The 23,384-nt window shown below is 49.0% G+C and overlaps 1 protein-coding gene across 2 annotated transcripts in view; it reads right to left on the bottom strand.

Moving 5' to 3' along the window:
• Positions 1 to 7,889: 7,889 nt before the first annotated feature.
• The window catches only part of NEURL1B (neuralized E3 ubiquitin protein ligase 1B), a 39,992-nt gene continuing 24,497 nt past the window's right edge, over positions 7,890 to 23,384 (bottom strand). Inside the window, exons 2-5 of one of the 2 annotated variants that reach the window (XM_037801954.1) lie at positions 22,849 to 22,961; positions 13,193 to 13,909; positions 11,049 to 11,174; positions 7,890 to 10,667 (exon numbers count right to left, since the gene is read on the bottom strand). In XM_037801954.1, the coding sequence (XP_037657882.1) occupies positions 10,423 to 10,667; positions 11,049 to 11,174; positions 13,193 to 13,904 (1,083 nt within the window). In that variant the 5' untranslated portion in view covers positions 13,905 to 13,909; positions 22,849 to 22,961 and the 3' untranslated portion in view covers positions 7,890 to 10,422. The remainder of the gene's footprint in view (positions 10,668 to 11,048; positions 11,175 to 13,192; positions 13,910 to 22,848; positions 22,962 to 23,384) is intronic. The other variant, XM_037801953.1, reaches the window with a different exon arrangement.

The following is a 23,384-nucleotide window of genomic DNA, read 5'->3' on the forward strand; positions in this document are numbered from 1 at the left end:
CAAGATCGGCTCTAACCCTAGCCCCAGCCCCAATCTCACCCCACCATGCCCTCCTTCTCCAAGACTCAAGCTTACCCAGATTCCGAAGGCCATCTCCAGGAGCTGGCTGGGTGATCTGGTGAAACCCTGAGTTCTGCAGGGGGTAGGGTGGGGGAGTAGACCCCATCCTGCAACTGGTCCTTGGCCAGTTTCTGTTTACACCCTCTCATCATGGCCACTAGAGGGCAAAGTTGCTCCATCTTCTAGAAAGAACCTGCCTGATCCTTCCCCAGCCCCAGGAGGAGAGTGGAAAGCCCCCTTTCTTTGAACCTTTGAGCTTCTGGGTTCTCTCCTGGCGAGTTGGGGAAAGGGAGGTCCAGAGGGTTTGGGTCCCTCACTCGGTGCCACACGGCTGTCCTGTCTCCCACCCCCTGCCCAGGCTCTTCCACCGCCCCTTTGCCCAGTGTCCTTCCCCGAGCAGAGGAGCCCTGCCTATATGGGGGGAAGCCCAAGAGCCTCCAGCCAGCAGAGTCCTGGGAACCTTTTGGAGGGAGAGAAGCTGGTTTTAGCAGAAGGAATATTTCTCGTGGGAACCTGTGTCCCCGCCCTGGAAGCTTCTCGACCCGGCTGCCCTCTCAGCCCCTTTGCTCAGGTGGCTCCTTTGGCAAGGTGTGCTCGCACCCACCTTTTGGCCAAGTCCAGCCTCCAAGACCTCCCAGCCAGCCTCCCCCCAGTAGAGGGGCCTCTGATGATCCTAGCTCCAGCTGAAAACCACCCTAGGATGGAAACACAGACCGATCAGGCAGAGAGGGGTGGCCCAGGGGTCCATCTGGACAGTGCCAGGACTACCTGGGCTGGGGACCGATGCAGCAGAGGCTATGGGGAGAGAAGAATTGCTCAGAATCAGGGAGAGAATTCTTTAGGAGGGAAGGGGGTGATAACAGAAAAAGGATAGGTGAGGCAGCTTGCACAGGAAACTGGGGGTGCATGGGGAAGGCTAGAAAGATCCCAGTGCGAACTTCCTTGTGTTTCTGACCTGTGGTGGCAATGGGAACCTTCCCTCAATCTCCCATCTTCATCCGTCCATAGTGGGACAGGGGTCTCCCTGGGGGAACCACACAGTGCAGAGTGTAGCCTCGAGGCGGACCTGGTGAGCTCCCAGGCTGTGGGGATGGCCCCCCGGCTGCTAGGCAAGCTCCCCACTCCGCCGGGGAGGGGGCAAGGCCTGGCTCTTCCCACGCCCCTCCTGGAATGCAGGGCTGCTCCTGGGAGTTGAGCGAAAGTGTGACTTTCCCTCTGGAGTCTGAGGTCGGTCAGCCTCCCAGGGCTGGGGCCAGCATTCCTGATGGGGAGCCAAAACAAGCAGGGAGCGAGGGGCCGGGGCAAGCTCCGAGACCCAGCAAGCCCCCACCACCTTCTGATGGCCGCTTGCTTTCATTCTTTGCGGGAAGGAGGTGTGCTGGTGCCAGAAATTCCACAGGGGTGGGGGCCATGCAATTCCAAGGTTCTACTATTTGGTGGTCCCTGTCCTGGCAGCAGGGAATATGGATGCACCTGCAGGTACCACTTGCAGGGTGACACCATCAGGGCTGCAGGGAACATGGCCAAGGGCCAGCCCTGGACCAGCTTGGGGAGGGCAGAGGGGTGAGGGAGGGGATGCAAGGTTGCAGGGCCTACACTCCTGGTAAGAATAATAACCACCATGGCTCACTGAGTGCCAGCCACTTTCTGGTATAGTTCCACAAGGTGGCTGATACCCTCTCACCTGGGAGATTGGGAAACAGAGGCTCAGAGGTGGTCAGCCACTTGCCCAAGATCACACAGCAGCGCAGGCCTGGACCTCACTCTTGTGAGTGGGGAGCACTCAACTCCCACCCTCTTTGAGCCTTCACCAGCCTACAGGAGTGGATCTTCCAGTCCTCACTTAGAAGTGAAGAACTGATAAGTTGCACAACTCCAGGGGGCACCACTCTCACAAACTTCAATAAGAAAGGTATCCCAGGACAGCCTTGGGAGGCCAAGTCCCCCCAGTGTTGCAGGCAGAGCATGGCTGTGAGCTCCTGTCTGGCCAACTCCCAGGCTGGCCATTTGTACTCCTTAGAAGGATGGCTGAGGCCTTACCTGGGGCAGCTGAGCGATGCAGGAGAGAAGAGTCTGGGGCTTGAAGAGGGAAAGGTTTAGACCCAGGTAGGCCAGAGCTGGTGGAGGTGCAGGCTAAGAAAAGGGAACTGGACTGCTTGGGCCACTTGATGCTGACACAGTCACCCCCCTCCCCCCTCCCCCCAGGCTTCTAGAAGCCTCCACCTGGGTGCGTTTAACAGCCAAGAACGGAGTTCTGTTCCCATAGCTGGATGTCTGGAATAGTAGTGTTTTCTACACCCCTGTGTCAGAGGCAAAAACAGCTTCCAAGAACCAGGAGAGCTGAGCCTGAAGGGAGAGGAAAAGATTCCCCATCCCGGGAAGTGAATGAACAGACATTGTGTAAGTCCAGGACCCAGGTGACAGCATTTCTGTCCTTGGCCTTACAGATTCTCAGGGCTACCTGGCCTCCCTTTTCTCTTTTCTTCTTCTCTTTCTCCTCCTTCTCCTTCACAATCTACCCACAAACAAGCTGTGAAATAGTAGATAGAGCCAGATCTAATCCAAATCCTGGCTTTACAGCTCACCAGCTATGTGACTTTGGGCAGATTATTGCCCTCTCTGAGCTTCCCTTCTGTTGTCTGTAAATTGGGACAATAGCACCTACCTCATGGGGTGTTTGTGGGGTCAAAAAAATCGCAGGTGCGAATGTTCCAGGCTCATTTGCCCTTGAAAACCTCTGGGTCCAGATCCTGAGAAACAATTACAGAAAGAAAGCAAAGAGAAGAGATCCTTTTGTCTTTGAGAGCACATACAGGCTGGGTTAGAGGCTCTCAATCTTCCTGGGCCTTGGTTTTCTCCTCTGTGAAATGAGGGAACAAAGGGCCTGACCTCCAAGAGCTGTTGTGAGGATTCAGTGAGATAATGGATGTCCTTAGCACATGCTAAGTGCTCATTAAATGACATGAAGGACTGTTCTGTCCAGTAGGAACCCATGAAATGAGGGACACAGACACTTCCATTACAGATATTACGGCAAAACTCCTTTGAGGCTGGCCGCGCTGCAGGCGGCAGGGGGTGACGGGAGTCAGAGCACAGGCTTTGTACACCGAAGCATCAGAGGAAAAATGTGATGTGCCAGGCTTTGGTAAGAGCATGGGTGGCCAGGAGAAAGAAGGATGCCTAAGTGACATTAATGATCCAGAGCCTTTATGCTCTGAATTTGATCTGTTCCAGCAGCCACAGAACTGCACCGGTCTGAACCTGCCTGCTAATGGGGCTGCCTTCCCCTTCAGGTTGGGAGGTTCTTGAGGGCAAGGGAAATGTCATGCTTGGTTTTGTACCTGATGTGGACATGTGATAGAGACTGGTTCAGGGATGGGCTTTCGATCCAAAGGAACAAAGGAAAGATAGCCTGGGGACTTTTCTAGAAACTTTCTCTAGGGGTTGCTAGGCTGGTAGGACATATGTTACAAGCCACTGCAGGCCAACTTGGTTATCACAAAGGGAGAGCCTGCCTGATAGTGATGTCAACCCAAGGAAAGCAGAACTGAGAGAGACAGATGCTCTATGACATCATGTGAACGCCTGGATCCAACCATTCCTGAAGGTAGAATTGACCTATTTAGTTCTATGAGTCAATAAATCGCACCCCCCCTTTTTTTCTTAAGTTGGGTTTTCTTGACTTGGACTTTCAGTCTCTTACAATCTAAAGAGTCTAGATTAATATGGTCTATTAATTAAATTAAATTAAAATTTAATTAATTTAGGGTTAATTTAAGATGAATATGTTCTCCAAATTAAATTAATTAAAAAGTCTTGATTATTGGATAGCTCTTATTAAAATATCCCATGGCCCATAAACGTAGGTGGTATTATGGGAAGGACACCCAGGTGGGGAGAAAGGAACCTGGGTTCTGGCCAGACTCTGCTCCTAACTCTGAGATCTTGGGAAGGGGGTATGAAATGTGCCTCTGAAAGATTTTGCGTTAACTCTGGAGCAGGCCCACCAGGGGTCAATCCTCTTCTAACTTGGTTTCCTTGCCTATAAAATGAGGAGACAAAAATAGGCATGAAGATTCATTGAAAGAATGTGTGAACATCATGGTTTCTGCTGCTTGATAAATGCTAGTTCATTTCTCTTACTCCATGGATTCTAAAACTCAGTCCAGTGTTAGCAAGTGGGGCTGTTCTAACAAGCAAGGAGGAGCAGGCCCCCTCAGCTCCTTCACCTCTTCCCTTCCTGCCCACTCCTGATACCACCGCAAGACCCCACCCCAGAATTCTGGGCCTTAAAACCTCTCCTGGAGAAAGTCCAGTCAAACTGGTCAGGTCTCCCCTAGAAACCTACAGGCCCTTATCTTCACCATGACTAAATTTGGATCTTAAACTCATGGATAATCAGCCTGGGAATTCCTGACAAATTCCAGCAAGGGCCAGTTGTTCTCCTTGGTTTTGCTGAGTAGAGAGATAATTTTTCCCAAATAACATGTTTAAATAAAAGTAATACTTGCTCATTATAGAAAATTTGGAAAACACAAGGGAAAATGTCACATGATCCCATCACCAGATATTGCCCTCATGAACATTTTTGCCTCGTCTAGTCTTTCTAATGCATGGCCAGGTTTTTGGACTGTTGGGTTTTCTCTCTCTCTCTCTCTCTCTCTCTCTCTCTCCCTCTCTCTCCCTCTCTCTCTCTCTGTGTGTGTGTGTGTGTGTGTGTGTGTGTGTGTGTGTTTAAATCCTTGAGATCAGAGTGTATGTGCAATTTCTTATCTTGTTTTTCCCACCATATTTAATATAAACATGTTTCTGAGTTATAAATTCTTACAATAATTGCTGCTTGTTGCTGAGTGTCAGACACTGGGCCTAGCACACCACTAGCATGAGCTTAATAACCTGCATACCCATCCTGAAGTCAGACACTATTATTATTCTCGCTTTGCAGATAAGGCAACTGAGGCACAAAGTGGTTAAATGTCTCTCACTGTCTCGGTGAGGCCCAGGCAGCCTGGCATCAGAGCCCATGCTTTTAACCAGACCGTTCTCTTTCATGGTTTATTCAACCTTCCTCTAGAAAGACGCGTGTTGTTTCTGTTTGCCCAGCAGCCATTCTTTCTCGCGCGGTTTTCCTTGGGGCCTGCGATTCCCCACTTCCCCACTTCTAATCCATGACGTTCGGACGGGATGCCACTGGTTCTGACCAATCAGGACCCAGTATCTCCATTGCCCTCAGGGATTGGTTCAGGAAGGGGCACGTGACCCAAATTGGTACACCCGGAGTAAACCCGCCGGAATTGCGCAAAGGCAGGTGAGCCGCAGGCGCACGTCTCCCCAGTTTGCCTGGGAATGGGGTCTGCATACCGGAGGGCAGGGCAAGAGGGGGGCTTGGTGCAACATTTCAGATTCTGGATCCCGTTGTACCTGAAGTGGGTTCTGCTGCTGGACTTCTCCGTTAGCTGTCTTTTAACCACCTTAAGCCAGCCTGAGTTGCGTTTCTGTCACTTGTAACCAAGAATTCTGGCAAGTATACCCTGCTTGCTGAGCATCTGGGCTGTTTATAGGTTTTTTTTTTTTTACGATTACAAAAAATGCTGCAGTGAACAGCTTTGCATATGAGAGCTTATCCTTGATTTGCATTTCCTGGTGAACTTTCCCAGAAGTGAGTTACTTGGCAAAAGGGTCAAACATTTTCGATGCTCTACAGGCATTTTGCACATTGTTTCCTCAAGGTTGGTAACGATTTGTGCCCCTCACTTCCACTCCCCAACAGTGTGTATACGATTGTAATTTTTAAAATTAATTTCTGAAGCCTTTCTTTTGTAACAAGCCAAAGTTGTATTTGTTTTCTAAACAGGAAAATTATATTAATATAAAACAGATAAAAACAGACAAAAATCAAAACACACAACACACAAAAGCCACAACACACAGGACCAGTGCAAACCCTTCCCAACCCACTCCCCCAGTTTTTAAAACCTTTATTACAAATCCCCAAAGATTAGGCTGTACTGTAGAGGTCACAGCATTGAATCAGAAAAATAAGAACAAGAGACATTTTAAAAAAAGGTCTGTACACAGGTAGTGGGTGACAGGGTGGGGGACATACACACCAAAAGCATAATGCAAAAGGGCTTCAGTGACTATCACAGATTCTAGAACACTACTGTGTATGTTCATCCCCCACCCAATGAAACATTTTCAACTTGTTTTTAAAAAGGATAAAAAGTGCACAGACACTTTCATAAGGCACAGACAGATTGTTGTACAAGTCATTTTTCATTGGAAAAGACAGTGAGACAATTAAATACCAAGAAATGGCAGGAGGCTGCATGTTCCTGAGCCAGGGTCAGGAGAACTGGGGCAGAGATGGAATCAAGCAGTGGGAGTTGACTGTCTCCCGATCTCCAAGACTTCTCACCACCCCATTCTCAGCTGAAAGTGACTTGGGGTTCTCCTGGGCCTTGGTCACTGGTTTCCAGCAACCAGTCCCAGGGCCTGAAAATAGAACGCAGCCATCTCTCTAGTGCCGCCAAAAGCATGTGCACGTGACCATCAAGGTGGGGCCTTTAGGGGGTTCTGCCTAAGGCCCTTTTAGCAGCAGCTTGCTGACTGCAAGGAGCCCAGCATATCTAACACAGAGGAAGCTTTTCGAGGCAGGCAGGAGGCTCCAAGACAGGAAAGCAGTGCTTCAGTGCTCACGACCCCAGGGCAAGAGAATGGCCAAGAAAGCCTAGTGGATTCAGCCCCAAATGTCTCCCCACCCTCCTACTGTCACTGCATCCAGTGTCTCCCTGTGCCACATTGTCCCAGCACTCCACACCCTGTATGCACTCAGCAAATGTTTGTTCAGTGACTTTAATGGGTGCATGTGAACGTGGTGCTGCTTTACTAAACCCCTGAATGTTCATAATCTAATGTGTAATTTATTACAGCAAACCTTTAATGAGTACCTATTATGTGCTAGCACAGAACCTGGCACTAAAAGTTTACAGATCTCTGAACTATGAGCTCTTTGACGGCTTCATCTTCAGTCTCAGTTCCCAACCCCATGGACATGCTTACTAGTGGGTGTTGAGTGACTAAAAAGCATTGCAGTTGGGGAAGCGGCCGCCCCTGAGTGGCTAAATCCCAGCAGACTCCTTGTCCTGGGTACGGACTAGAAAAACGGGCTTGTTTTGCCTTGCAAACAGCCCAATTTCCCTGGAGGTTTGGCCCAATTTCCCTGGAGGTTCTAAATGAACAGGCACGAGACCACACACAAAAGGGGGTGTCTTCTGGTCTCTCTCTTGGAGGCCTGGCTGTTGCAAAAGAGCACAATATGGGCAGGGAACCTGCGAGACAGGGTTGGGCATGTAGGACAGTGCTCAATGGGCTGGGACCCTGCTTGAGGCCCCAGAAGGTGATGGGACAAGGCCCTTGGGCCTTCCCAGATTTGCCCCACATAGGTACACCCAGGTTAACTAGGAGGAGACCCTTGGGTTGGAACCTAGATCTCACATTAGCTAATCTCTGCCTGGAGAAGGAGGGCAGTAGGTGAGTCTGAAAGGAAAGACCCTTGTCCTCTGCCGGCAGCGGAGGGGCCGGGGCCTGGGGCTGCAACAGCCCCTGGTTCTGTTTTTCACTCCCTCTACCCGGGTGCCCAGATGAGTTTCAAAGAGGAAAGCTTGGGCTATCTCAGGTTCCCTGGGACTCGGGGCTGGGCAGTAGATAGCATGGGACTTGGCACCAGACATTTCCGGGTTTGAATCCCAGCCCTGCCCACCTCCTGCTGTGTGATCTGGGGTAAGCCACTTTACCTGCAGGACCTCAGTTCCCTCACCTGCCAAGTGGGGCTACTACCGTATTTCATCGATTCTAGGTAGAAGTTTTTTTTTTTTTTCATATTTCTGTATGAATTACATAGTTGTGGCATCTTACAGTTAAAATTGGCAGTGTTTTTTTCTTAGTGGTACACAGAATGGTGCAATTTATAATCAGTTGTATCTTAGATGCAACTCAGTATGGTCCTAAGCCCTGCCTCAAAGGATTAGTGCATGCAAGCACCTCTCTAGCCTAGTGCCAAGGCCTACAGAAGATGCAAAATTAAGAACAGTGGTTCCCTTTCCTCTTTTCCCTGCCCCCTTTTCAAAACAGACCATGGTGGGGGGAGGTATCTCCTCTGTAGCACTGAATAAATCAGCTTGGTGCATCAGGAAATGTCTGGGTTTTAGAAGATAAATACCCCTTAACTCCTCTTGGAATCAGGGGTGCTATTTATAGCGGCAGCAGAGTAGGTTAAATGGGCCCCTGGCTCCTTTCTCCCCAGGTAACAGGTCGCCAGGCCCTCAGTCACTGGTTTCTTGGCGCCTGTTGTACATGATCCAGGCTGGAACCAAAGGGGTGGCCGGGCAGGGCAAGTGGCAGGAGGGATGGGCTGCTCCCCCAGGCCGAGACCACCGGAGCTTGTGACCCTGGCTCAATCCAGTCAGAGGGTTGCTGCCTGGAGAGCCAGGGTGGCGGGGTGGTGAATGGAGACTCCTCACACTGGCCTGCACGTGCCTTTACTCATCCCCTGCACAGCGGGGAACTGGAGGGATCCAGCTAATCAAAGTTAGCTGGGCTCTGAGGACTGCAGAGATTCTCAAACTCGTGTCTTGCCGGGGCAAGACAGTGGGGTTTCTGGAGTGGAAATCAGGTTAGAAAACCATGACCACTCCCAGGAGAGAGGTGGTGGGCCCCAGACCTCGGGCATCGTGATGGCACCGACGGGTCTTATTTGACTTGGTCTGATGAGGGCCTGACCTGGCTCTGGGCACCCAGCAAACACGTTAGGTGAATGTGCAAGCTCAGGGAATGCTCTCCTCTCCCTGCCTCCCTAGTAGGAGATGAACAGACGGGGAATTGGGATAAAAATGATACCTGTCTCAGGCTTTTTAGAATGCTGTGCAGATGCTCCCTAAAGTTCTTGAAATGGGCAGGTACTAGCTTCCTCTTTGACAGAAGAGAAATAAAGGGACTGCCTTAAAGATATAACACAGGTTAGGGCAGAAGAGGTATCAGAGCTGGAGGGAAATGAGGGGCCACCCCATCAGCCCAGGTGTGGTCTGGGGGTGCTGCAGAGATGGGCCTGGGGCAGGGGTGAGGGAATGGGGATGGGGGATATTGCGGGGAGGTGCATTTTCAGTTAATTAGTTAACATCTGAATTATCAATGAACACCTTACTAGTCAGCAGGAGATAAGCTGAGAGTCAGAACAGAGCCCAGTTACACGGCCCTGGTGAGAGCCTGGTTGTTGTTTCCCTCTCTTTGACAGGCAGGGCACCCTGGGAAGGCCCTCATCCCCGGTTAATGCCAGGCCCAGTAAGTACAAAAGGAGATGTAGAGAGTTCTCTGTGCTATAGAGTGACCTTTCCAACTCCAGGTGAGCCACCTGCCTCTAGGATCCTTTCCCTGCCCCAGGAAAAGAGAGCCTGCTGTGGTCTTCTCCTTGGAGAGGAGAAGGGTGTTATAAAGGCTTGGGAGCCTAGAAGCATCTGAAGAGTGAGTCAAGGTGCAACTGTTTATGATTAGGCTGTCTGGGGGTGAAAGGGTGAAAAAGCTTCTTGCGATGACACAGCCAGAGCTCTAGGTCCCACAGCACCCATCAAAAATCCTCTCAAAGACTAAGAAACTAAAGAAGCAAATTATTCTTTTATGTTCTCCACCCACGTTCCCCCCCAAGGACTTGCTGATTTGGAGCTGTAAACAATGAGTTATTTTTTCTTCTCCTTAGAAAATCTGGGTGTCCCTTCTCTATACCATCCAAGGGAGCTCTATTTAGGTTCAGGCTTCATACATTCAAAACCAGCTTACATCACAATCCCAGAAAGTGAACAATTTCTAACCATACTAACCCGGATTGCACATTCCTTAGTGTTAACCTCCTAGAGCCAGGATTCAGGTATAAAATACCCATGTGTTCTCACTTGCTTGCTCACTCATTCTCTCACACGACCTCTATTTTTCATTTTTTTTCTCTCTCTTCCTCCCTTCCCTCCCCATCTCACACGCACACTCAGCCCAACCCCAGAAAAAGCATTGCACAGAGGATGCTGTTTCCCAGCTGAAAAGTCACCAAGGGACTGGGTGATCTGCCAGGCAGTTCCTGAGCTTGCTTGGGACGGCCTCTTGGGAGCAAAGCACTATTGAGGCAGAAGCAACCCTCGCCTGTGCTCAGACCCCTGGGGGCCTCGCCTCCTCGACTGTCAGGCCTTGCCCACCGCTGCGGAGAGGCAGATTAGCTGGCCACTGCCCTTAGGCTTCCTGGTGGCCATGGTGGTTGCCGGGCCCAGGGGGGTTTCAGAAAGGTGACCTGGCTCCAGCCAAGGCCTGTGGCAGGCCTGGCTATGGCCTGTAGATCTTAATGACGTCCTTGATGGGCCTCCGGCAGATGGGGCAGCAGGCCCGGGCCTGCCTCCGGAGCCGCAGGCCGCAGCTGTGGCACAGGCACATGTGTCCACACGTGTAGATGACAGTGTCCACCTCGCCGTCGAAGCACACCGTGCACTCGCCATTCTTTCTGCTTGCCAGCTCTGGTGGGGAGAACACCGGTGACACTGGGGGGCTCAGCGGGGAGCTGGGGGCTGTCACTGCCAGGAAGGGAGAATAGGACATGCTTTAATAATGTAGTCCTCAGGTGGGCTCTGCTGGGGGAAGTCCAAGAATGCAGAGCTTCTACAGGGGGACCCCATGGGAGAGCAATTTGGGGAGACAGCAAGTTTGGTTTTTCTGCTCAGTTTTGCCCTTTTCTCTATCCCCCATAGCCCCAAGCATCCAGATAAAATGCCACCCTCATCACCCTTTGGGATGCCATATCTAGATGCTTCTCCTCCCTCCCGCTGAACATACAGCTGTAGGAAGGAGAGGATGCAGGGACTTAAGGGGTTCCTGCTTTAGCCCCAGGAAAGTTGCTGGCCGCCAAGGGGACCAGGCCAGTCACCAACTACTGCCCTTCCGTTGCACCTCCTTACCCAGAGATGACTCAGATGCCGAGGAGGACTGGTTGACACTGAAGGCCATATCTGAATCGCTATCATCCTGGGAGCCGCTGAGGGACCCTGATGGAGATGTGGTTGCAGGGCTGGACTGCAAGATGCCTGAGATCCAAAGAGAAGCCATCAGGAGCAGCAGGAGGCTGTACCTGCTCTGCTACTCCCTGGATTTCCACTACTTTGCACTTCAGTTTCTCTATCTGTCTAATGGGAGTAGAAGAGGTACCTCATACGGTTCTGCTAGGACTGATAAGATCATATATGTATGGTAGACATCTGTTCTTTGACTGCCCAGCATCCATTCCCTCTTGTTTCAGAAGCAGCACTGGGGTTTTCTTTGGGGGCACTACTCTATCCTCACTCACATGATCCAGGCCACGGCAATAGGTACTCGGTCTCAGTGGTGACTCAGAAGGGCATGTAACTCAGGTAAAGACAATGAGGCCCAATTCTATGACTTTTGCTAGCACTATGGGGAAAGAGGGACTCTTTCCACTAGGCTGCTAAGCTGATCAGAGGTAAGCCTGGTGCTATAGCAGCCACCATGTGGCAAGGGCCTGATGGAGAGTGAAGCCAACACAGAGGAAAGCTGAGCTTAGAGATGGAAAAAAAAGATGGGATCTGGATGACATCCTTTCAACACCTAGATCTAGCTGTCCCTGAATCCACTCCAACTTACTCCCAGACTTTTAAGTTACATGTAACAATACTTTTCTCTGTTTCCCATGCATGGGGTTTTCATCACTTGCAACTACAAAATTCCTATAGTATTCTATGTAGGTGATTTTTCTTCTCCAAGGTCACTGTTGATTCCTCTTACAAGAATGGGTTGTTTCTCAAGGTGGTCAGAAATGCCTCTTCCCTTACCCTACTCGAAGATGGATGGATGGATAATGTAGAACTGGGGCTGCTGTGAGGGAGGGATAAGGAGAACAAGTCCCCAGCCTCGAAAAGCAGTTGCTTCCTTTCTGTCCTCTTCTACCTTCTCTTCCTGACCACGAAGGGCTCACCCTGGTTCCTCAGGAGGTGCTTGGGGAGCAGGGTGAGGACTCCAGGCTTAGTTCTTACCGGAACTTGAGCAACTCATCTCAGGCCAAAATGATAATTAGGTCTAATCTTTCAAAACCCCCAAACAACCCAACAATCACTGCTACCCTGTTCCTCCTCTGCTCTCAATTAAAGGATGACAACTGTTATGACTATTGCACTTCGCAAACACACTGGATGTACCAGGCACCTCCTCATGCAGCTCCATGACACAGGTGTCTAGACGGAAGGAAACTGAGGCTCAGAGAGGTTCTGTGATTTGTCCAGCATCCTCATGGCTGACCAGTTATGTGACTCTGGGACAGTCACTTAAACTCCCTACCTGTGGACAGGGATAGTTATATTGATTTCTAGGGTCATTGGGAGAAGAAAATTTAGTGAGGTAATATATGAAATAGTCATCATTTCTGCTATTATTTGGACTTTCCCCTTTTTTTTTTTTTTAAATCAGTACTGTGCCCTCTGGAAAACCTTTCCTGATCACCCCCACTCTATCACACTGGGCAAGTAGCCCCTCTGCTGTTACTCCACCATGTGCAGCTCTCCACTCATGTCTGTGTCCTCTCCTCCTCCAGGCTCTACCCTGGAGCCCAGGGTCTGGCCCAAGGCTGGTGGGTACTTCATGTCTATTTGTGGCATGAGTAAAGGCGAGAATCATCTCACAATATGATGATTCAAGACCCCATTCCATTTTCTGTGGAAAGCACTGTTCTTATTTTCTTTCTTATGTGTATTTCTATTTATTTTCTCCTACACTTAATATGCATCATGCATATAAAAAACCTCTCAAAGAACAGATCATAAACACAGAGATAAAAATTGCATGAACCATCTATCAATTGCATAAAGGCTGCCAGGCCCTGAGGCTAGCAGGCTACTTCGGTGGGTGATTTCCAAGTGTGGTCACCAGGGCACTTGTTAAGAATGCACGTTCTCAGGCCCCACCCCAGACCTCCCGAATCCGATACTCCGCAAGCCCCCCCCGGGATGCACATGCTGGCTGAAGTTTGGGCGTGGGTTAAAGGATGACTCCTGCAGAAGACCGCGGCCTCCACGGCGGGGATGGGAGAACTCACCGAGGAGGCGCAGCTGACCCGCGGCGCCGCCGCGCACGGCAAAGAAGGCCCAGAGCGCCTGCGTGGTGTCGACGCACAGCAGGCGGCCGCGCGGGCGCCCGTTGACGCCCAGGAGCACGTCGCCACCGGGCCGCAGGGTGAAGCTAAGCGCGTCGCCGCCGCTCGGCACGGGCCCGGCGCGCGCCACCACCCAGTACTCCTTGCGGTCGAGCAGCGCGTCGGGGTCGGCGGGCAGCTCAGCGGGCCGGAGCCCGCCCGGGTCACACGACGTGATGCCGAAGGCCAGCGCGCTGGGCGCCGCCAGCCCCTGGCGGCCCACCTCCACGAAGAGGCTCTCGCCGGGCCGCAGCGGGCGCTCGGAGAAGACGAGCGTGCGGCCGCCCTCGGGCCGCGGCGCGCAGGCTGTTTTGCGGTCGGCCGACAGGCTCACGTCGGGCCCGCGCGTCGCGTGGAAGCGCAGGTCGGCCTCCAGCAGCGCGGGCGAGGACGCGGGCCGCGGGCGGTCGCGGGGCCCGCACGGGATGGCGGCGGCGGCATCGGCGGGTGGCGGCCCTGGGGCGCGGCCCAGCGCTAGGTGGCCCAGCTTGGCCACCACCTGGCTGTTCTCGAGCTCGTTGTTGTCGAAATTGGCCGCGTCGTGGTTGCTGGGCGGCGGGCAGGAGCTGAAGCGGGCCTGGCTGAGGCGCGCCGGCGTCAGCGTGTCGGCGAACATGCTCTCTGTGCCAGGACAGAAGAAGGGCCGCGTGAGGGGTGCTGCCATCGCGGCCCTGGGCCGCCGCCTCCCCTCTCCACGGCCTGCAGGCCGCCCTTCAGGGCCCTGACCTTCCCACACCTACAGGGCATCTCACCCCTACTCTAGCCCCTTACTCTTCCTTTTGTGTTCATTTGTGCACTTATTATTTTCATGGGCCACAAGGTTACACAGAATTGGTTTAAGCATCATCCCTGATTTGCTTGACATCCTGTCATCATCAGGATGGGCGGATAAGGCCTTCCTCCTTCCTCTTCCCTTCCTTTTTTCTCTTCTCTCCCCATTCCCTCCCTCTCCTGTCCCTTTCCTTTTCTCTCTCCCCCTTCCTCGTTTTAATTTCCCTCTCTTTCCTTTCTTCTCCTTTCTCCCTTTCTCCTCCCTCTCCTGCTCAGAGGTTTTTATATTTTTGAAGATTAAAAAGTCATTTGAAAAGGCTTGTATATAGCCTATCTTCCCAACTGGAACATAAGCACCGTCCAAAGAGCAAATCCTTGTATTTGTGGCCTTACTATGGGACCAGCACCATTCTAAGCAGCTCTCACATGTTGGCTCATTTCATCCTCACAACTACCTTGAGAGGTGTGGACTGTTATCACCCGCTTTAGCAAAGGAGGGAGCTGAGGCAGAGAGGGGTTAGGCTCCTTGTCCAAGGTCGCAGAGCTACTAAGTGGCAAAGCCAGGACTTGAACCCAGGCTGTCTGGCTCCAGAGTCCATGCTCTGCCTCTGAGAGAAGGCGGGGGGGGGGGCTGGCCCCCTCACTGCTGTGTTTGTAGCAGGGAGCGCAGTACTTGGACCATGGCAAGTACTCAAGGTCTGTGTGGGGAAGGCTCATTCTGTAGACCTGAAAACTAAGGGGAAGTTTTTAAAGAGGTATAGTTATGAAAATATTTTGGAATACTTTTTAGTAATTGGAAAAATGTTCTTGACACTAAATAGTACAGATAGTAAAAAAAAAAAAGGCAAAATAAAAATAGTATTTTTTGTTATAATTCAAATATCACATATTTTGGTGGATTAGTTGTTAATTGTCTGTCTCCTAACTGGAAAGTGAGTGCCTGGAAAGTGGGGTCTCAGGGCTTGGCACAATGCTTGGCAAGGAGCCTTCATTATTATGTAGTTTATTGAATGAATAAATGAGGTCTCTACAAGAGACTGACTGCCACTCTGAATAACAAAACAAACAAACAAACAAAAAAACCCAGGGAAAGATACAAACATTCCACAGTCATTGAAAGTATTTTGATGATTTTTTTTTAGTGATAAGAAATACATTCTTGTTAACCATAAGTAAACAAAGCCAGAAAAAAAGCGTTTCTCAGACTTGTTCAACCAAGCCCCTCCAGCCAAGATTTAGTTAAATGTTAACACACTGTAATAAAAAATTTCTTCCTTGTTAGTTTTCCAAATACAAAATTAAATCTTAATGCCAAACATTTTATCAAGCTCTGTATGACCCAGCCCCTGGTGAGAGAGTCTGACACCTGCCCCCAGACACCCCACAGGGGCAGAGTTTACAGACCAGTCATCCAAGGTCTGGCTCAAAGACCTGTTTGGTTGGCTTACTTGGTGGTTTTGTGTTTGCTTTTTAACTTTCCTATTTTTGAAAAATTATAAATGTAGACAAATAACACAATGAATGTCCATTACCCAGATTCAACAATTATCAGTTCATGGACAGTCTTGTTTCATCCATACCCTCACCAACTCCCTGCTCCTATATTATTCTGATGAAAATCCCAAACATTTTATCTGAAAACATTTCAGTATGTCTCTAAAGTTAAAGACTTATTGTCATGTGTGAATATGCTTTCTTGTTTGTTTGAATGAAGATCCAAATAAAATCTACTCATTGTCATTGGTCTCTTTTAAGCTATAGGCTGCCTCTTGGATTTACAGCTTCTCTTAGAAAATCAGAGGATCTGAAATCACAGGACCTGAATTCTGGCATGGCAACAGAGGGCTAAAGCTTGCCCTTGTATTGCGGATGTTTGATATGTCATTCCCCATGGATTCCACTTGGCCATCTATGGTAGCCTGGAGCTAAGTACCCCAGAAAAACATGTTCATATTCTCAAGCCATTCCTGTGGGTGTGAACCCATTGTAAATAGGACCTTTTGATGAGTTAAGGTGAGGCCCAACTGAATCAAGATGGGTCTTAATCCTATTATTGGAGTTCCTTATAAGCGGAATGAAATTCAGACGCACAGAGAGAAAACCACGGGAAGAAGCTGGCAGTCATAGAATCCAGAGCCATGAGGGGCCACCATGTACACTGCCATGTGACAGCAAAGCCAAGGACTTGGGATCACCAGCAGCCAGCCCCAGAACACCAGTCTTAAGGGAGAAAGAATTGCCTGGGTGATGCCTTGATTTTAGACTTCTCCTAGCCTCAAAACCATGAGCTGGTAAATTCCTGTTGTTTAAGCCAACCTATTTTGTGGTATTTGTTTAGCTGCTGGGAAACTAAAACATTCTCTTCACTCATTTCAGCTATCTGCTTGGGCTCTTGGGCTTCTGCGTGTATATGCCTTCCCTGAGAAGATGTTTCCCAATAACATGAGGAAAAAAGTGGGATTTCAATTTGATTCTTTTAAGAAGTATGTATGTGTGATGTAAGTCTATGCTGTCTATATCACTGTTTATGTCCATAAGAAAAAGTTCTGAAAAGAAATAAAACAAAATATTAATGATAATTCTCAGGGTGTGTGTGTGAGATTTCTTCTTTAGATTTTTCTGTATAAACCAATTTTTCTACAGAAAACATGTACACTACAAAATCATGTCAGCAGAAAAACCCCAGTAAGAATTATTTTTTAAAAATAAAGTTCTCAATGAGTATGCAACAAGAAGAAAAATGCCCATGATATAACATTAAGTGAAGAAAAAGGATACAAAACTGAAAACATGGTTTGATTCTAATTTTGTAGGAAAAGCACACATAGGCTGCATAGGAAATGGACGCATAGGAAAAATGTAGGAAGGAGATATATAAAAAATGTTGAGGGTGGTTATTTCTGGGTGAAGGGTTGACTGGTGATTTAAATTTGCTTCTTTATACTACTTTTCTGATTTTGTCACTTTTCTCTGTTGAACTTGAACTGATTTGGTAATCAGAAGAAAAGCAGGTGTAAAAATAGAGTAAAACAAACACCTTTTTAAAAAGGTATTTCAGACAAGTGGTGGTTTCTGGGAGGCCAGAGGATTCTGCTTCTTGGCACATGTACTTTCTCAGGGCTTCCTGCCCCCCACCCCCCCAGAGGCAGTTTGCCAGGCTTAGCCCAAAGGCATTGGCCTTGGCTTGCCCTGGGCCTCTGTTCTTGCTGATGCACCCTGCCTCTATCCCCACGCTCATCCCTCCTCGTTCTTGCTCCTAATGGGTCCACACAGGCTCCCGTCCTTCAAGGCTGCGGAGATGGGGACTTAGGTTCAAGTCCTGATTTCAGCCCTTCCTGGCTATGACCTTAGATAAGTCAGTTCACCCTTTAGAGCCTCAGTTTCTTCATCCTTAAAATGGGAATAATGACGACACTCTTCCCACCTCCACCATGTGGCTGTTAAGAAGATTTAGATCTTGTAAAGAGTGTAGCATAGAACATGGCACAAGGTAAGGGCTCAAAGCATGTTAATTATCACCATTATTCCTTCAACATTTATTCACAAAAGGTCTAGAGCACCCACCATGTGCCAAGCACTGTGCAGGGTGCTGGATGAACAGAGGTGAGCAAACAAGCATGGCTCCTGTGTGCACAGAGCTCCCATTTCAGTGGGAGAGACAGATTATAATGAAGCTAACTCACAGAACACTGGATAATTACGAACTGTGATAAATGTCACCAAGAGTCATCATCCTATGTGGCTCTGTAAAACGGGCACATTTCAGTGGGAGAATGCTGAGGTTCTGAGAGGTGAAGCAAGTCATTCAAGACCACACAGCCAGGGGTCACTGAACCGGGATTCCAACCCAAGTCTGTATAGTCAGGCCTCTTGACCACTAGCAATACTGCTTCCAAAATCCAGCTGCCCTTGTTCAGCTCTTAGAACTGCCCAGCACATGCACTCAGCCTCAGGCAGCACTCAGAGTTTCAGTCCCTAGGGTCCTGATGAGGAGGGACCAACAGGCACATCCCCCATTCCTCAGTGCGCGCACCATCACCCAGCAGCATTCCCAGGCCTGTGATGGGGGAGGCTGTGATGGTGGGCACAGGCTTCCCGACCTCCCGCTCTCCCTGGGCAACCCTAGGGCCCAGCTTTGGGTCTGGGATGAGTTGGGTTCAGTGCATGTTCTTCCCCTTCTGTCTTAGGTCGGATACATCTGGGGCTGGAAGTGAAGCCGGATTTATGTCCTAAGAGAAAACATCTTTGTGTGAAGATGAAAATGGAGGCAAGAACTGGAGACGGAGGAAACTGATCCATCAATCACTTCATTGTCTCCAAAGGACTGACTGGGGACATGTACCTGAGGCAGAACTGACAGGACTTTCTGATAGAATGTATGTGGGGTGGGGAGAAAAGGAATCAAGGCTGACTCCTGAGTTTTGGGACTAATCCAGCAAGTGGATTGTGCCACTTGGGACATGCATTGCTGGGGAGCAGGAGGAGGTGGGGATGGGGGAGTGGAATTTAACAGTTCTGTCTGAAAGCATTCAGTCTGAGACTGCAGTCACTTATTTTTTATTTTTAGATGAAAAACTTTACCTTTATTGAGAATCATAAAGTTTTTTAAAATATCATTATGAAAGTTTTAAAAATATAGCACTCAGTGCAATGAACTACTATTTTAGTTATTATTCAGACACTTAGGACAGGTTTCTCATAGTTTGCATGTGAAGATTTAGCATGATCCAAATTCAGATATCCATTTCTCCAGAAGGAGATGCTGAGTGGGCAGAGGGAGGTTTGGAGTTTAGAGGAGGTTCAGGGCTGGGAATATGGGTTTGGGAGTCAACAGTTTGGAGATGGGATTTAAAGTCCAGCGAAGGCTGAGGTCACCTGGAGAAAGGGGAGATAAAGAGAACTGGCCTTGCTTTATGATCATCTGTTAAACTGTACGGTTGTTTTAAAAAATAGGTAATTTATAAATTACACAACTTAAAGAAGTAAAAAGGAAGGAGAGAAGAGAGCCTAGGATAGAATCCTGGGGCCTTCAACACATACCCCACAAAAGACATGTTCAAGTCAAATCTGTGGATGTGAACTCATTTGTAATAGGACCACTGAAGATGTTATTATTGGTTAAGGTGTGGACTCAATTGAGAATGAACTCTTCAGAGATCCTATTTAGACAGGGCTGAATTGAATCAAGGGTGGGACTTACCCATATGGTTGAAGCTCTTCTAAGGAGAGGAAATCTAGACAGAGACACAGATGACTGAGCAGGAGAAGTAGAAGCCAGAAAGACAAACCACATGATTGAGGCAGAAGCAAGCCAAGGAACCCCAAGAATTGTGACAAGCTAGCGCCAGAATGCTACAGTCTCCAAGAGAAAGTGTGGTGTGTTTAAGACCTTGATTTTGGACTTGTGGCCTCCAAACCCATAAGACAATAAATTCCCTTTGTTGAAGCCAACCCATTGTGTGCCATTTTTGCAGCAGCTCTGGCAAACTGAGACAGGGGTCAAGGAGGAGTGGCCAGGTAGGCAGGAGCATGGGTAGGCCCAGCAGCATTCAAGGAGCGGGGAAGAGGTCAACTGTGCAGACAGCAAGAGGTTGAGTATGATGAGGATGGAGAAGGGAGCTCTGGATTTGGCAGCATGGAGCCGAACGCTGGGCTCAACCGGTGGAAGTTCAGAGAAATGGTGGGACCTACCTAGGCCTCACTGGAATGAGTCAAAGAGGAAAATGGAGAGGGTGGTTTGGACAACAGTTGTGAGAAAGTTTTGCTCTGGAGGAGAGTAGAGAAATGGGATACACTATGGCGGGGGATATTGAGTCAAGGGCGTTTGTTTAGAAAGATGGAAGATTCTGGGAACAATTCTGTGGAGAGGGAGACGGTGAGGAAGGAGTAGTGGGACACAAGGTAGGAACAATGTCCAAGAACAGGTGGAGGGGACAGGAGCAGAGTCCTTCCTCCATGGCCACAGGAGGGCAGGCAGAGGGGGTGAATGCCAAGAGAGGGGGTGTGGGGTTTGAGGAGAGAGAAGGTGTGGCATGTCAGCACGGGGATGGACCCCCAGTCTGTGGGCCACTGCGCCCATGCCATTCCAGATGCCGCCCTTCTGCCAACCAGAGGATGCTCTGCCCAGTCCTGGCTGTGTGACCTCAGCCCTCACCCATCTCCCAGGCCCATGGGGTGGATTACTGGCAGAAGTGTGGAATTAACGATGTACTCAGCACTGCGCCTGACACAGAGTAGGTCTTTAGCAGCTCCTAGTAGGGGGCCAGTGGCCACAGAGAGGAGATCCCACCCACCCCAGACTGCAGAGGTCAAGCTTGCAGTCCACCTCACCAGCTAATGCCTTACTGTTGGGTGGGGAGGTAGGTGCCGGCCTGGCCTGTTTGGAAAGAAAACATTAACTGCAAAAGTCAATTACCCTGTGATGCTCCTCACTGGGGATCTACGTGAAGCTCATTGCAGCTTTTCTTCCTTGCCAGATATGGGGTGCTCACATCTCCCATGCTGAGCCTCCCTCCCCTCCCCCGGCCCAAGTCCCAGGGCAAAACTCCCCTCCCGCACCATGGCCACTGATGAGCTGGGTGACCTTGGGCAAGACCCTACCCCACTCTGGGCCTCAGTTTCCTCACCTGCAGCATACAGTGGTGGACTTCAACCTCTAGGTCCCGTATTTAGATCCATAAGTTCGAGTCTTTATCAAACCCTTTGCTCATCACACTAATGAACAAATTCTGACTCTACAACCCACAATTATGTAACCTTGATCAAGTCACTTATCCATGCAGGGTCTCAGTTTCTTCACCTGCAAATGGGAACAATACTGTTTCCTGCCTCAGAGGGAAGGAAACAGAAGGAATAGAAGACTTTGCCCACTTAAAGTTCTTAGCATCGTGCCTGGCACATGGGAGATGCCCAATAACTGTTATTAATGAAGGGTCTCAGGGCTGTCAAGGGTAAATGACTTTCTTACAAGGCCCTTTCTAAAAGGGACCACATCACCCTGTCTTGAAGAAAGAATGACTTGAGAGGGAAACAGCCCAGTGTCATAGAAGCTGCGTTCTCAGTTGCAGCTGGCCCCCCAGGCAGGAGGATGCTTGGCTGGGAACACTCCACCAGGTGAAATATGCCAGGCCTCTGAATCCCTTTTTATTTCTAAGACTTAACTTTGGTTCACATTCCTGAGCAAATAAAATGCACCCCACCCACCTCTCCACCCCCGTGGATTGGCAGGATGCTTCCCAGACGTAGGGTTGCCAGATAAACTACAGGATGCTCAGTTTAATTTCAATTTCAAATAAACAACAAATAATTTTTTGGCACAAGTATGTCCTGTATTATTTTTATTTGCTAACTTTGAGCAACCCTACCCAGACACTACTTCTGTGTGCTGGTTTTCGGGCTTTATCCAGTGGGTCTGAGAAGTGGCAAGGGAGGGATAAGAGGTCCCTGGGGGTTTCTATTCTGGAGTCGCACAACGGAGAATCTCTAAAGGAACCGTGTCACCTCCTTGATCCTTGTGAGGAAAAGGAGGCCAGAGAGCTCTGGATAACACGGACACCGGCTGCCTTTTATTTAACCATTTGGTTTCTTGAGCATCACTTTCGAGAAGCCAAGTTCTCACAGGAATTGGGAGGGAGGGGCCCCATTTCTTATGGGATTTTTGTGGTTCTCATGTTGTTGCCTCATCTTGTGCTGGGGACAGTAGGGTATTTGTTGCCTGGATTCAACCCATGCAAAATCATGAACACTTAGCTTTCTTCTTCTTATTTAGTAACTTTTTTTTCCCTGATTACAAATCAGTGTTGATAATTGGTGGTGGGGGTGGGGGGGTGGGGACCTACCAGTAGTCCCTGTACCCGGATGTAACCAATGTCAACTTGTTTTTTTCCCCAGGGAAGGAAGTAAACATTTATTGAGCCTCAATCACAAGCCAGAAACTCCCCTCCATTATCTCTTATAGCCTTCAGAAGGGAAAATAACTTCACTGCTCTTTCTGATTGCAAAAGCAATAAAAGCTCTTTACGTGTATATGTAAAAAAAAAGGTAACTCATAGAGGTATAAAGAAGAAAATGAAATTCACTCATGATTCCTTCACTCAGATGGAATTCCTTCTAATCGCATTTCCCCCTTTGTATATGTATTTGTGAACGTCCTCTTGCGCCACCTTTGCTAGGTGCTTCCTATCAGTTACCACATCTCAGGGACTATTTGCAGAGGAGGAAACTGAAGCTCAGGGAAGTTAAAACACACATCTGCTATATTACACCAAAATTCCAACAGACTCTCTGTCTTCCCCTTCCCTCCAAGGAGTGTGCAATATTGTAGGGATCTGGTAAAGGTTTACTGAATGAATAAATCAACGAGGAACTCAGGTTTAAAGGAGGAAAAGTTCACATCTCCTCTCAGGTTTCATTAAGTCATCAAAGGCTGCTTCCAGTTTGTATTAAAAAAATCCTAATCCACTTGAGCTGATTATGGAGTGGCTGTGATTTCTTGGCTGTTACCCAAAGACATGAGCTGTCTGAGGGAGCAGGTGAATGAGGCGTGATTGCCTCCCTGGTCTATAGAAATAAAAGAGCTCTGAAAAAGAGTGACAGGAGCGCTAGGAGGCTTTAGAAAACTACATTTCCTGGAGGTGAAATACCGAAACCTTTCAAGGAAAAGAGTATGGGGTGGGGAGGGGAAGGGCAAAGGGTTAAAATGCCCAAGCAAAGATCTAGTTTGGAGGGTGGGTAGCTATTCAAGAGCTGGTCTGCTTAAGATTGGAATTTGGCCACATGCTTCAGCCTACCTGCAAACCAGCAGAGCTTTTTATTTCTTAGTTGTTATTTCTTGAGTGCCTCCTATGGCCCTTTCAAACTTCATCTCGTGTAACCCTGTTGTGGCAGACTGAATTATGAACCCCTGAAAAAAAAACACATTCTTAATCTTAACTCACATTCCTGTGGGTGTGAAGCCATTTAGTTAAGGTGTGGTCAACTGAATCAAGACGGGTCTTAATCTATTTTTAGAGGCCTTATAGAGAGAAAGCCACAGGAAGGAGCCAGAAGTCCAGGGAACCATAAAAGAAAGGTGAGGACATCGCCATGTGATGGGAGAGCCAAGAAACCCAAAGACTGCCGGCCAGCCAGAACGCTACCCCAGGAGGAAGCAACTTGCCTTCTAGCCTCTGAAATCGTGAGCCAATGAATTCTTATTGTTTAGGCCAACCCATGGTGTGGCATTTGTCATAGCAATCTGTGAAACTAAGACACCTGCCACCAATCCCACAAGTTAGGTGCTATCATGAATCTATCTTATAGATAAAAAAGTAAGGCACAGAGAGGT

The sequence above is a fragment of the Choloepus didactylus genome, chromosome 13 (genome assembly GCF_015220235.1).
Source record: "Choloepus didactylus isolate mChoDid1 chromosome 13, mChoDid1.pri, whole genome shotgun sequence".
NCBI classification, from domain to species: Eukaryota; Metazoa; Chordata; class Mammalia; order Pilosa; family Megalonychidae; genus Choloepus; species Choloepus didactylus.